The sequence below is a fragment of the Cetorhinus maximus genome, chromosome 5 (genome assembly GCF_964194155.1).
Source record: "Cetorhinus maximus chromosome 5, sCetMax3.hap1.1, whole genome shotgun sequence".
In the NCBI taxonomy this organism is placed as follows: Eukaryota; Metazoa; Chordata; class Chondrichthyes; order Lamniformes; family Cetorhinidae; genus Cetorhinus; species Cetorhinus maximus.
In genome coordinates this window covers 51,494,299-51,506,659 of record NC_135883.1, presented here as the reverse complement: position 1 = coordinate 51,506,659, position 12,361 = coordinate 51,494,299, and the positions used below count along the sequence as shown (strand labels likewise).

The window sequence follows — 12,361 nt, the reverse complement described above, 5'->3', positions numbered from 1 at the left end:
AACCTTTCACCCCTTGTTAATCAAGAATCTATCTAGCTTTGCCTTAAAAATATTCAAGGACTCTGCTTAAATCAGTTTGGAAGCCAGTCCAATCTGTCTGGTAAAACAGACTCCTGCCTCGGTGTCCAGTTTAAACTCCATTCTGCAGCTTTGTACTTCCAACTGCACAGACCAGAAGTGTTTATCGGCTTCTTTGACCTCTCCTAGGCAATCATCAGGTTGGAAAGGTATATCTCCTATTTTCTGGACCTCAAAATTGCAGGGTACATGTTTTAATTTTCTTCCCTTGAATGTTGTTTTTGATTTACAAAAAACTGTTTAAAATGACTAGTACTGCCAGAGAGAATGCATTCAGCTTCTCCTGCTGGACAATCTTCACGGCGCTGTTATTAGCACCACATCTGTAGTACCTGACTGTAGATGGAAGCGTTCTCCCTGCCGCTTTCATGGTTTTGACAGACTTTTTCATGGAGCTTTTGGTGGTCAGGGATCCCGACCTTGGGCCAATTTGCTGGACAAACCCCTCCCAAGCCTCGACTTCACCCCAAATTACACCCGATTTTGGCATCTCAACTTGGCCTGCCTGGTGCTCTGTTCAGCATTCTCTAGGTCAGGTCCTCTTTGGACTGTAGCAAATCGGATACTGTGTGGTCAAGGATGCCGGCTACAATGTGGTCTCTAATCAATTCGTGTTTTAAGGCTCCATGACCACAGGGGCTTGCTACCAGTATAGATCAATAATGAAGGAATCAATAGACTCCCTGGCCTTTGAGTTTTCGGTTTAAATTTTGTTCTTTCTATGACCAAATTCTTTTTTGGGCTGAAATATCCTCATCGTATGATGCTGAGGCTTCCTCAATGCTTTGCCTTGTGAGGACATTAGCAGCTATGACTCCCACAGGATATAGAAGTGTACGGACCAGGTGTTTCTAAGTTTTCCCTGGTAACCCCAAAGGCGTTTAGTACCTTTCAAACTGTCTCTTCCAGAGCTCCTATCGCTGTCCTTGCTGTGGATCCTCAATGTGTTGGAAAGGCTGTGGAAGGGATAGTGGCTACTCACTGGCTATCAACATTATGTATCTCACTGTTGTACTTTCAGGGTCTGATCTTCATTGCTGTGAAGCAAATTTTCTTCTTTCACCGGTCTTCACTCGTCATATGTGGCCACAGCTTGCTGGACTGTGGCCTCCAGCGCTGCCACCATGTTTCAATGTCATTGCCGAGTTTTACGGAGGTGTTACTAATATCATGCTTTCTAGAGTTACCCAATCTTGATGAGGCTTTGCTTTCCTATGACAGGCTTGAGACAGTCGGTATAGTTTAACATCAAACAACTTATTAGGAACATTTACAAAGACCTCAGGGTAAGCACCTGGTATTCAGGACACAGTCTATTCTGCTCGTAGCAAGAATTGGATCAGATGTTGATAAGATTGGATGAACAGTGGGAGGAGGCTCATGTGCTACACATTCCGTATAATTCTTACCTTTGTATATTGCTCACGTTCCTGTTCCAAACTGGTTACTGATCCCACAGACTGTTTGCTGGGGTGCACTTTTCCCTTCATCTGTTTTGTTCGCTCTTCTGCTGCTCGGCTTCCTGTAGGAACAAGATGTTTTTGACTATTCAAAGGTAATGTTATATTGAACAAAATTAAAGCTGCCTTAAAATTACTTTCTCGGTTATTTGATCATAGAATTATAGAAGCTTAGAGCACAGGAGGCAGCAATTTGGTCATCCATGCCTCAATGAAATATCAGTCATGCTCAGTCCACATCTCCACTTTTTTTCCCGGAACCCTGTAAGTTCTTCCTCCTCCTCCTCAAGAGGAGTCCATTATAAAAGATTTAATAGCTGAGCACGTGGAAAACAGTGGCAGAATCGGGCAGAGCCATCATAGATGTATGAAAGGGAAATCATGCTTGACAAATCTACTGGAATTTTTAAAGGATGTAACTAGTAGAGTTGATGAGGGGGAGCCAGTGGATGTGGTTTATTTGGACTTTCAGAAGGCCTTTGACAACGTCCCACATAAGAGATTGGCGTGTAAAGTTAAAGCACATGGGATTGGGGGGGTAGTGTATTGAGATGGATAGAAAACTGGTTGGCAGACAGGAAACAAAGAGTAGGAAGAAACGGGTCTTTTTCCGAATGGCAGGCAGTGACTAGTGGGGTACAGCAGGGATCGGTGCTGGGACCCCAGTTATTCACAATATATATTAATGATTTCGATGAGGAAATTAAATGTAATATCTCCAAATTTGCAGATGACACAAAGCTGGGTGGGAGGGTGAGCTGTGAGGAGGATGCAGAGATGCTTCAGTGTGATTTGGACAAGCTGAGTGAGTGGGCAAATGCATGGCAGATGCAATATAATGTGGATAAATGTGAGGTTATCCATTTTGGTAGCAAAAACAGGAAGGCAGATTATTATCTGAATGGCTATAAATTGAGAGAGGGGAATGTGCAACGAGGCCTGGGTGGCCTTGTACACCAGTCGCTGAAGGTAAGCATGCAGGTGCAGCAGGTGGTAAAGAAGGCAAATGGCATGTTGGCCTTCATAGCCAGAGGATTCGAGTACAGGAACAGGGATGTCTTGCTGCAATTGTACAGGGCCTTGGTGAGACCACACCTGGAACACTGTGTGCAGTTTTGGTCTCCTTATCTGAGGAAAGATGTTCTTGCTATAGAGGGAGTGCAGCGAAGGTTTATTGGACTGATTCCTGGGATGGCGGGACTGACATATGAGGAGAGATTGAGTCGGTTAGGATTATATTCACTGGAGTTCAGAAGAATGAGGGGGGATCTCATAGAAACCTATAAAATTCTAACAGGACTAGACAGGGTAGATGCAGGAAGGGTGTTCCCAATGGTGGGGGAGTCCAGAACCAGGGGTCACAGTCTGAGGATATGGGGTAGACCATTTAGGACTGAGATGAGGAGAAATTTCTTCACCCAGAGAGTGGTGAGCCTGTGGAATTCGTTACCACAGAAAGTAGTTGAGACCAAACATTGTATGCTTTCAGGAAGGAGTTAGATGTAGCTCTTGGGGTGAAAGGGATCAAAGGATATGGGGGAGAAAGCGGGAGCAGGCAATTGAGTTGGATGATCAGCCGTGATCATACTGAATGGTGGAGCAGGCACGACGGGCCGAATGGCCTACTCCTGCTCCTTGTTTCTATGTTTTATGTAAGAGCCTGTCCAGCTCCCTTAAAAATTATTGATGGAATCAGCTTCCAGCATCTTTTCAGGTGGAGCATTCCTGATCCTGACAACTCAACAGTGGAAAGAAATCTCCTCAGCTCCCCTCTAGATCACTTGGCAGCAGTAGCAGCAGTGTGTACCATCGACAAGATGCACTGCAGGAACTGACCAATGTTCCTTCGACAGTACCTTCCAAACCCATGACCACTACCATCTAGAAGGACAAGGGCAGCAGATACATGGGAACACCACCATCTGGAAGGTCCTCTCCAAGCCACTCACCATCCTGACTGGGAAATATATCATCGTTTCCTCACTGTTGCTGGGTCAAAATCCTGGAACTCCTTCCCTAACAGCACTGTGGGTGTACCTACACCACATGGACTGCAGCGGTTCAAGAAGGTAGCTCACCACCACCTTCTCATGGGCAACTAGGGATGGGCAATAAATCCTGGCCTAGCCAGTGACAGCCACATTCCATGAATGAATAAAAAAGAATTGCCAATGATTTTGAATCTCTGGTTATTGACCCACTTCCCATTTTCTTCTAAATACTCAATTAAAACATCTTATCATCTTGAAAACCTCGATCAGTCACCTCTTAACCTTGCCTTTTCCAAGGAGAAAATGCTTAACTTTCCATCCTTTCCTAAAGTCTCACATCCCCAGTAACACCCTGATAAGCCTCCTGTTTCCATCGAAGCTCTTTACATCTTTCCTGAATTGTGGTGCCCGGAATTATCCACAATACTCAGACTGAGGCCTAACCAGTGATTTATAAAGTTTTAGCAGGATCTCTTTCTTTCATATTCTACTCCTCTATTTATAAACTCAACATTTGTGTTTTGTTTACCCAACTTATCACCTTGTCCTGCCACCTTTAAGGATTTGTATATGGACACCAAAGCCTGTCTGCACATCAACACTTCTTATAATCATGGTATTCATGGTTTACTGTCTTCTCATATTAACCACTTCACACTTCACCATAATGAACTCCATCTGCCCATTTAACTATCCTGCATGTTATCCTTACAACCACAACTATCATTATCACTATCAACAACACTGTCTAGTTTCATATTATCTACAAATTTTACAATGTTGTTCCGAATCTCTCCAGCTCCCTTAGAAACTACTTATGGAATCAGCTTCTATCATCTTTTCAAGTCGAGCATTCCAGGTACAGCTGGACAGCTGGGGGAGGGGTGGTGTAGTGTTATTGTCACCAGACTAGTAATCCAGAAACCCAGAGTAATGTTCTGGGGGCCCAGATTCAAATTCCACCATGGCAGCTAGTGGAATTCAGTTAATAAATCTGGTCTCAGTCCCAGTCTGAAAAACATTCATCTATCACCAGCCTCTGCTTCCTGTCAATGAGCCAATTCCATATCCATTTCCCCCTAATTCCATTTGCTCCACTTCTTAACAAGTCTCAGTATGGTACTGTGTCAAGTACCTTTCCAAAGTCTATATATACAATATCTACTACACCATCTAGGTCAACCTTCTCTGGTACCACATCAATTAAATCACAGAATCACAGTGCAGAAGAGGCCCTTCAGCCCATCGAGTCTGCACCATCACATGAGAAACACCTAACCTACCTACCTAATCCCATTTACCAGCACTTGGCCCATAGCCTTGAATGTTATGACGTGCCAAGTGCTCATCCAGGTACTTTTTAAAGGATGTAAGGCAACCCGCCTCCACCACCCTCCCAGGCAGTGCATTCCAGAACGTCACCACCCTCTCGGTAAAAAAGTTTTTCCTTACATCCCCTCTAAACCTCCTGCCCCTCACCTTGAACTTATAACCCCTCGTGACTGACCCTTCAACTAAGGGGAACAGCTGCTCCCTATACACCCTGTCCATGCCCCTCATAATCTTGTACACCTCGATCAGGTCGCCCATTAGTCTTCTCGGCTCGAACAACTCAAGTCAGTCAGACATGATTCTCCTTTACTAAATCCATGCCGGCTCTTCTTGATTAACCCATGCCTTTCAAAATGAAAGTTTATTAACTTCCTAGTAATCCAGAGGCCCAGGCTAATGCTCTGGGGTCATGGGTTCAAATCCTACCACGGCAGCTGGTAGAACTTAAATTCAGTTAATAAATCTGGAAAATAAAGCTAGTTTCAGTAATGGTGACCATGACAACGACCATCGATTGTTGTAAAAACCCGTCTGGTTCACTAATGTCCTTAAGGCAAGGAAATCTGCCGCCCTTACCTGGTCTGGCCTACATGTGACTCCAGACCACAATAAGGTTGACTCTTAACAGCCCTCAATGAAGGACAATTAGGGATGGACAATAAATGCTGGCCTTGCCAGCCAAGCCCACATCCCATCAATGAATAAAAAAGACATTGACATTAGACTGACTGTCCTGCAGTTTCCTGGTTTATCCCTCTCCCCCGTCTTGAATAGTGGGATTAAGTTGGTAACGAATAGTGGAGCAACCCTCCAGAATTAGTAGAGGATTCAAATCATAACTTCCTTTGCTATGGCAAATTATTAACATCTTCTATCATCCATTCTGAATGACAGTGCACAGAATCACAGTGCAGAAGAGGCCCTTCGGCCCATCGAGTCTGCACCGACACGTGAGAAACACCTGACCTACCTATCTACCTAATCCCATTTACCAGCACTCGGCCCATAGCCTTGAATGTTATGATGTGCCAAGTGCTCATCTAGGTACTTTTTAAAGGATGTGAGGCAACCCGCCTCCACCACCCTCCCAGGCAGTGCATTCCAGACCATCACCACTCTCTGGGTAAAAAAGTTTTTCCTCACATCCCCACTAAACCTCCTGCCCCTCACCTTGAACTTATGCCCCCTTGTGAATGACCCTTCAACTAAGGGGAACAGTTGCTCCCTATCCATCCTGTCCATGCCCCTCAATCTTGTACACCTCGATCAGGTCGCCCCTCAGTCTTCTCTGCTCCAACAAAAACAACCCGAGTCTATCCAACCTCTCTTCATAACTTAAATGTTTCATCCCAGGCAACATCCTGGTGAATCTCCTCTGCACCCTCTCCAGTGCAATCACATCCTTTCTATAATGTGGCGACCAGAACTGCACACAGTACTCCACCTGTGGCCTCACCAAGGTTCTATACAACTCCAACGTGATCTCCCTACTTTTGTAATCTATGCCTGAATTATTAAAGGCAAGTGTCCCATATGCCTTTTTCACCAACCCACTAACATGCCACTCCGCCTTCAGAGATCTCTGGACACACACGCCAAGGTCCCTTTGTTCCTCAGAACTTCCTAGTGCCATGCCGTTCATTGAATACTTCCTTGTCAAATTACTCCTTCCAAAGTGTATCACCTCACACTTTTCAGGACTAAATTTCATCTGCTACTTATCTGCCTATTTAACCATCCTGTCTATATCTTCCTGTAGCCCAAGACACTCAACCTCACTGTTAACCACCCGGCCAATCTTGGTGTCATCCGCAAACTTACTAATCCTACCCCCCACAGAGATATCTATGTCATTTATATAAATGACAAATAATAGGGGACCGAGCACAGATTCCTGTGGTATGCCACTGGACACTGGCTTCCAGTCACTAAAGCATCCTTCACATTGGTGAGGCCAACTTTGGAGTATTGTATACAGTTCTGGTCGCCTAACTACAGGAAGGATATCAGTAAGATTGAGAGAGTGCAGAGAAGATTTACTAGGATGTTGCCGGGTCTTAAGGAGTTGAGTTACAGTGAAAGATTAAACAGGTTAGGACTTTATTCCTTGCAGCATAGAAGAATGAGGGGAGGTTTGATAGAAGTTTACAAAATTATGAGGGGTATAGACAGAGTAAATGTGAGTAGGCTCTTTCCACTTGGATTAGGAGAGATAAACACGAGAGGACATGGCTTTAGGGTGAAAGGGGAAAGGTTTGGGGGAACATTAGGGGGAACTTCTTCACTCAGAGAGTGGTGAGAGTGTGGAACGAGCTACCATCTGACGTGGTAAATGCGGGCTCACTCTTAGGTTTTAAGAATAAATTGGATAGATACATGGATGGGAGAGGTCTGGAGGGTTATGGACTAGGTGCAGGTCAATGGGACTAGTGGAATAATATTTCGGCACAGACTAGAAGGGCCGAATGGCTTGTTTTTCTGTGCTGTAGTGTTCTATGGTTCTATGGTTCTGTCATCACCCTCTGCCTCCTACAACTAAGCCAATTTTGAATCCACCTTATCAAATTACCCTGTATCCCATGTGCCTTTGTCTTCTTTAAAAGTCTCCCATGTGGGACCTTGTCAAAGGCTTTGCTGAAATCCATATAAACTACATCAACTGCACTACCCTCATCTACCCACCTGGTCACCTGCTCAAAAAATTCAATCAAATTTGTTAGTTGGGAGATATTTATGAGGTCTACTGTCTGAAGGTTCCTTAGTCTGCTCCTTTCCTCTTACAAACACTAATGTCAGAGTTAATTTGTCATTGTGCTCTTTTGACTTCAAAACACAATCCACTTGGTTATACTTGGCAAGGTACTGCAGCGGTTTGCCATTGCCTTCTGCAGTATGGCTGACCAGGAAACTCTCCCACTCTTACCACCTGCCATCAGGCGTATTGGATGGATTTACAGGCTGATAATTAACCTATTTGGCCACATTATGAACTCACCTTCTGTGGTCATCAAGTCCTGAAATGGGACTCAAACACAGAGCTTCTGGCCCAGAGGTAGGGACACTACCCACTGAACTACAAGACGTCCTTGCCTATTCTACTAATGAAAATCATCTCCGCCCAGGGACCAGGCATTCTTTCAATTGCTATTTTAATGGGTTCAACTATTTTGGTCTTCCTGATTTTACTATTGCATTCACTATTCCATTCCCCCATTCTGGATACTCCACATCCTTTTCATGCTCATCTTCATCTTCTATCATCTTCTCTCTCATTTAGTTTTCACTTAGAAATATCGGAAAAAGGAATAGGCCTTTCAACTCCTTGAGCCTGTTTGCCATTTGGTACTTCCATTCCACAGATTGGCTCACTGGCTCACTCTCATTTCCCCACGGCTCACATCTGGTACACTTCAGACAAGCTATTCAACCTGGACAGGGCACATTGTTCAAACACCTCACAAAGATGTCATTAACAATGGGTGGAATCCTGTGTCCTCCCCCATTGCAGGTTTGGTGGCATGGCGGGGGGGGAGCAGTTAGCCAGATAGGAGGGTGCCTGATGGGCATCCCATCGCGTCCATCCCGAGTAAGTCCGGGAGGAGAAGGCCCGTGGATAACCTTCCCTCCCTGCTGCAAATTGAGATCCTTAAATGGTCAATTAAGGCTCATTTTCACATTGCTGTCTGTGGAGCTTGCTGTACACAAATTGGCTGCCATGTTTTTCTACATTGCAACAGTGACTACATTTCAAAAATACTTCATTTGGCTGTAAAGTGCTCTAAGGCTTCTGGTGGTCAGTGCAAGTATTTCCCTTCTTTTTACTGTTGGTGTGGGGAACCTTGGTGACCTCTCTGATACAGCAAATTTTGAGATGTGACCGGTATCATCTGCTGCAACCTGTAAATACACTCTTACAAGGTAAGGATCACAGTGACCTTGATTGTCACAGGTCCAGGGGTGAGACTCGCAATGTGGCTCAGTGACAGCCTCCAAGGAACCAAACTGCAGGGCTATGGGGAAAGAGTGGGGAAATGGGACTAATTGGATAACTTGTTCAAAGAGCCAGTACAGGTACCATGAACCAAATGGCCTCCTGTTCTGTATGACTAAATGATAATGATAGTGATCACTGTTTCCCAAATGCCCTCCCACTGAAATATTCTCTACTTGCCCCAATTTTTTCCCAGAATCAGATCTATCCTCATCTCTAGTGAACACCTGGCAGTGTAACAGCTCCTATTCTGCTTCTTAGCCCTATTTAAATAGATTGTCTTTGAATCCTCAAAGCACAGCACATTTGTAACAGTTTCTTCCATCAATCCTGCTCACCAGAAGCAAGCAAGCTAAATTTGGCTATATTTTTCAACCCCTATGCCTGCAGCACTCAATACTAGTGTGCTAAACTCCAGCATTAGACCATAGCTTACAAGAGTAGGCTCCTTCTACCAGTGCTGTTAATTAAATTTTTTCTATATCCTTCAGTTACAATAATAATTTTCACCATAAAGTATGCAGCAGAAATGTGTGTCCTAATAACTGGAAAGCTGAGGATGATGGAGCATCTGGGAGCTTAGTAACCAACGGGACAAACAATCTATCTCCTTAACTTAAAGAGATTTAAAACTCAAGAAAGAGAGGGAATGATGGATAAGGTTGTGAAGCAGAGTCAAATCAAGTACAGGAAAAAGGAGGAAAGAATAATTGGATTCAGAGAGCAAAGAGAGACTGAATGGAAAAGTAAAAGGAAATTAATTTTTAGATTTTAAAATCTCAAACATGCAACATGAGGGTCAAAGTTTAAATTGTTCCCTTTCTGGACCGAAGAGATTACATTAATAATGATCATGTCAGCAAAGATGTATTTATGCTATTAATTATGAACCCTAACGTTCAGTGAGGAGTTAAATGGACACCAGCAAGTTCTTAAAAATAACAGGGTGACTGAGCAAGATGCCATCTGGGTGAAGAAAACAGCAGAATGGCAGAGTATACAGTGTGTAAAAAGGAGAATAGCTAAAGTAAACATTGGTCCCTTGGAGATAGAGCGAGGAGAAATTATCATGGGGAATGAGAAAATGGCAGACGTTGAATAAATATTTTGTGTCCACCTTCACAATAGAATTAAATACCAGAAATAGAGGGTAACCAAAGGGCTAATAACAGTAGGAAACTGGAGGTAATTGATATCAGCAGAGAAAAAGTATTGGAGAAACTTACGGGACTAAACGCCAACAAATCTCCAGGACCTGATGGTCTACATCCTAGAGTTCTAAAAGAGGTATCTGCAGAGAGAGTGGATACACAGGCTATGATTTTCCAAACTTCCCTAGGCTCCAAAATAGTCCCAGTGGATTGGAAGTTAGCAAATGTTACTCCACTATTCAAGAATGCAAGGAGTTTTTTGTTTTTTTTGATTTAGTTAGGAGGGAAATGGTATTTAGAAGACACCTGCATTTCCAAAAGACATTCAATAAGGTCCCACACAAAAAGCTAATACACAGATAAAGACTCGTGGAGAAGAGGATTGGTTAATGGATAGGAAACAGCGAGTGGACATAAACGGGGCATTTTTAAGTCGGGAGGCTGTGACTAGCGAAGAGTCGCAAACATCGGTGCCAGGGCCTCAACTATTTACAATCTTTATTAATGACTTAGACAAAAAGACTGAGGGTAATGTACCTACATTTACTGAAGATACAAAGCTTGATGTAAATTCAAGCTGTGAAGGAGACACAGAGAAGCTGCAAAGAGATACAGGCAGGTTAAGTGAGTGGGCAACAAGATGGCAGATGGAGTATAATGTGGGGAAGCATGAGGTTATTCACTTTAGTTAAAAGAATAGAAAAGCAGAATATATTTCAAGAGGCGTGAAACTTGTAATTTTTGATGTTGGGAGTGCCTGTACAAGGAGCACAGAGAGTTAGCATGCAGGTGCAGCAAAAAATTAGGAAGGTAAATGGCATGTTGACCTTTATTGCATTGGGGTACAAGAATAAAGAAGTCTTACTACAATAGTACAGGGTTTTAGTGAAACCACACCCGGAATGCTGTGTGCAGTTTTGGTCTCCATATTTAAGAAAGGATATACTTGCGTTGGAGGCGATACAGAGAAGGTTCACTGGATTGGTCCCTGGGATGAAAAAATTGTCCCTGTGATGACAGGCTGAGTAAATTGAGTGTATATTCTCTGGAGTTTAGAAGAATAAGAGGTGATCTCATTGAAGCATTTAAGATACAGAAAGGGCTTGACAGGGTAGACATTGAGGTGCCAGCATGTCAGCCAACTCCAGCATGATGCCACCACCAAACACATCTTCCCTTCAACCCCCTGGCGGCATTCCGTAGGGATTGTTCCCTACGTGTCACACCCTGGTCCACTCCTCCATCACCCCCTACACCTCAACCCCCTACCACGGCACCTTCCCATGCAACCGCAGAAGGTGCAACACCTGCCCCTTTACTTCCCCTCTCCTCACCGTCCAAGGGCCCAAACACTCCTTTCAAGTGAAGCAGCATTTCACTTGCACTTCCCTCAACCTAGTCTACTGCATTCGTTGCTCCCAATGCGATTTCCTCTACATTGGAGAGACCAAACGCAGACTGGGTGACCGCTTTGCGGAACACCTTCGGTCTGTCCGCAAGCATTACCCAGACCTCCCTGTCGCTTGCCATTTCAACACTCCACCCTGCTCTCATGCCTACATGTCCGTCCTTGGCTTGCTGCTTTGTTCCAGTGAAGCTCAACGCAAACTGGAGGAACAGCACCTCATCTTCCGACTAGGCACTTTACAGCCTTCCGGACTGAATATTGAGTTCAACAATTTTAGATCATGAACTCTCTCCTCCATCCCCACCCCCTTTCCGATTTTCCCCCTCCTTTTTGTTTTTTCCAATAATTTATATAGATTTTTCTTTTCCCACCTATTTCCATTATTTTTAAATGTATTTCCATCCATTGTTTTATCTCTACCTTTTAGCCTCTTTCGATTCCTTCACCCCACCCCAACTCCACTAGGGCTATCTGTACCTTGCTCGTCCTGCTTTCTACCCTTAATCAGCACATTCCTTTAGATAATATCACCACCTTCAACACCTCTTTGTTCTTTTGTCTGTGACATCTTTTGGCAATCTCTACCTATTACTGGCCCTCTATCCAGCTCTTCTTGTCCCACACCCCCTTAAACCAGCTTATATTTCACCTCTTTTCTATTTTTCCTTAGTTCTGTTGAAGAGTCATGCGGACTTGAAACGTTAACTGTGCTCCTCTCCGCAGATGCTGCAAGACCTGCTGAGCTTTTCCAGGTATTTTTGTTTTTGTTTTGGATTTCCAGCATCCGCAGTTTTTTGCTTTTAATATAGACACTGAGGTTGTTACCCCAGCTCAAAGACTTCAAAAGGAAATTGGTGGGCACTTGAGGAAGTAAATTTGCAGGGTTACAGGAATTGAGTCGGGGTCTGGGACTGACTAGATTGCTCCATGGACGGCCAGCATTGACTCAG

The 12,361-nt window shown here is 44.0% G+C and overlaps 1 protein-coding gene across 1 annotated transcript in view; it reads right to left on the bottom strand.

The window, feature by feature from the left end:
* The window catches only part of LOC144680645 (regulating synaptic membrane exocytosis protein 1-like), a 704,348-nt gene that overhangs the window by 264,625 nt on the left and 427,362 nt on the right, over nucleotides 1-12,361 (bottom strand). Inside the window, exon 21 of the mRNA XM_078541863.1 lies at nucleotides 1,488-1,600. Within this exon, the coding sequence (XP_078397989.1) occupies nucleotides 1,488-1,600 (113 nt within the window). The remainder of the gene's footprint in view (nucleotides 1-1,487; nucleotides 1,601-12,361) is intronic.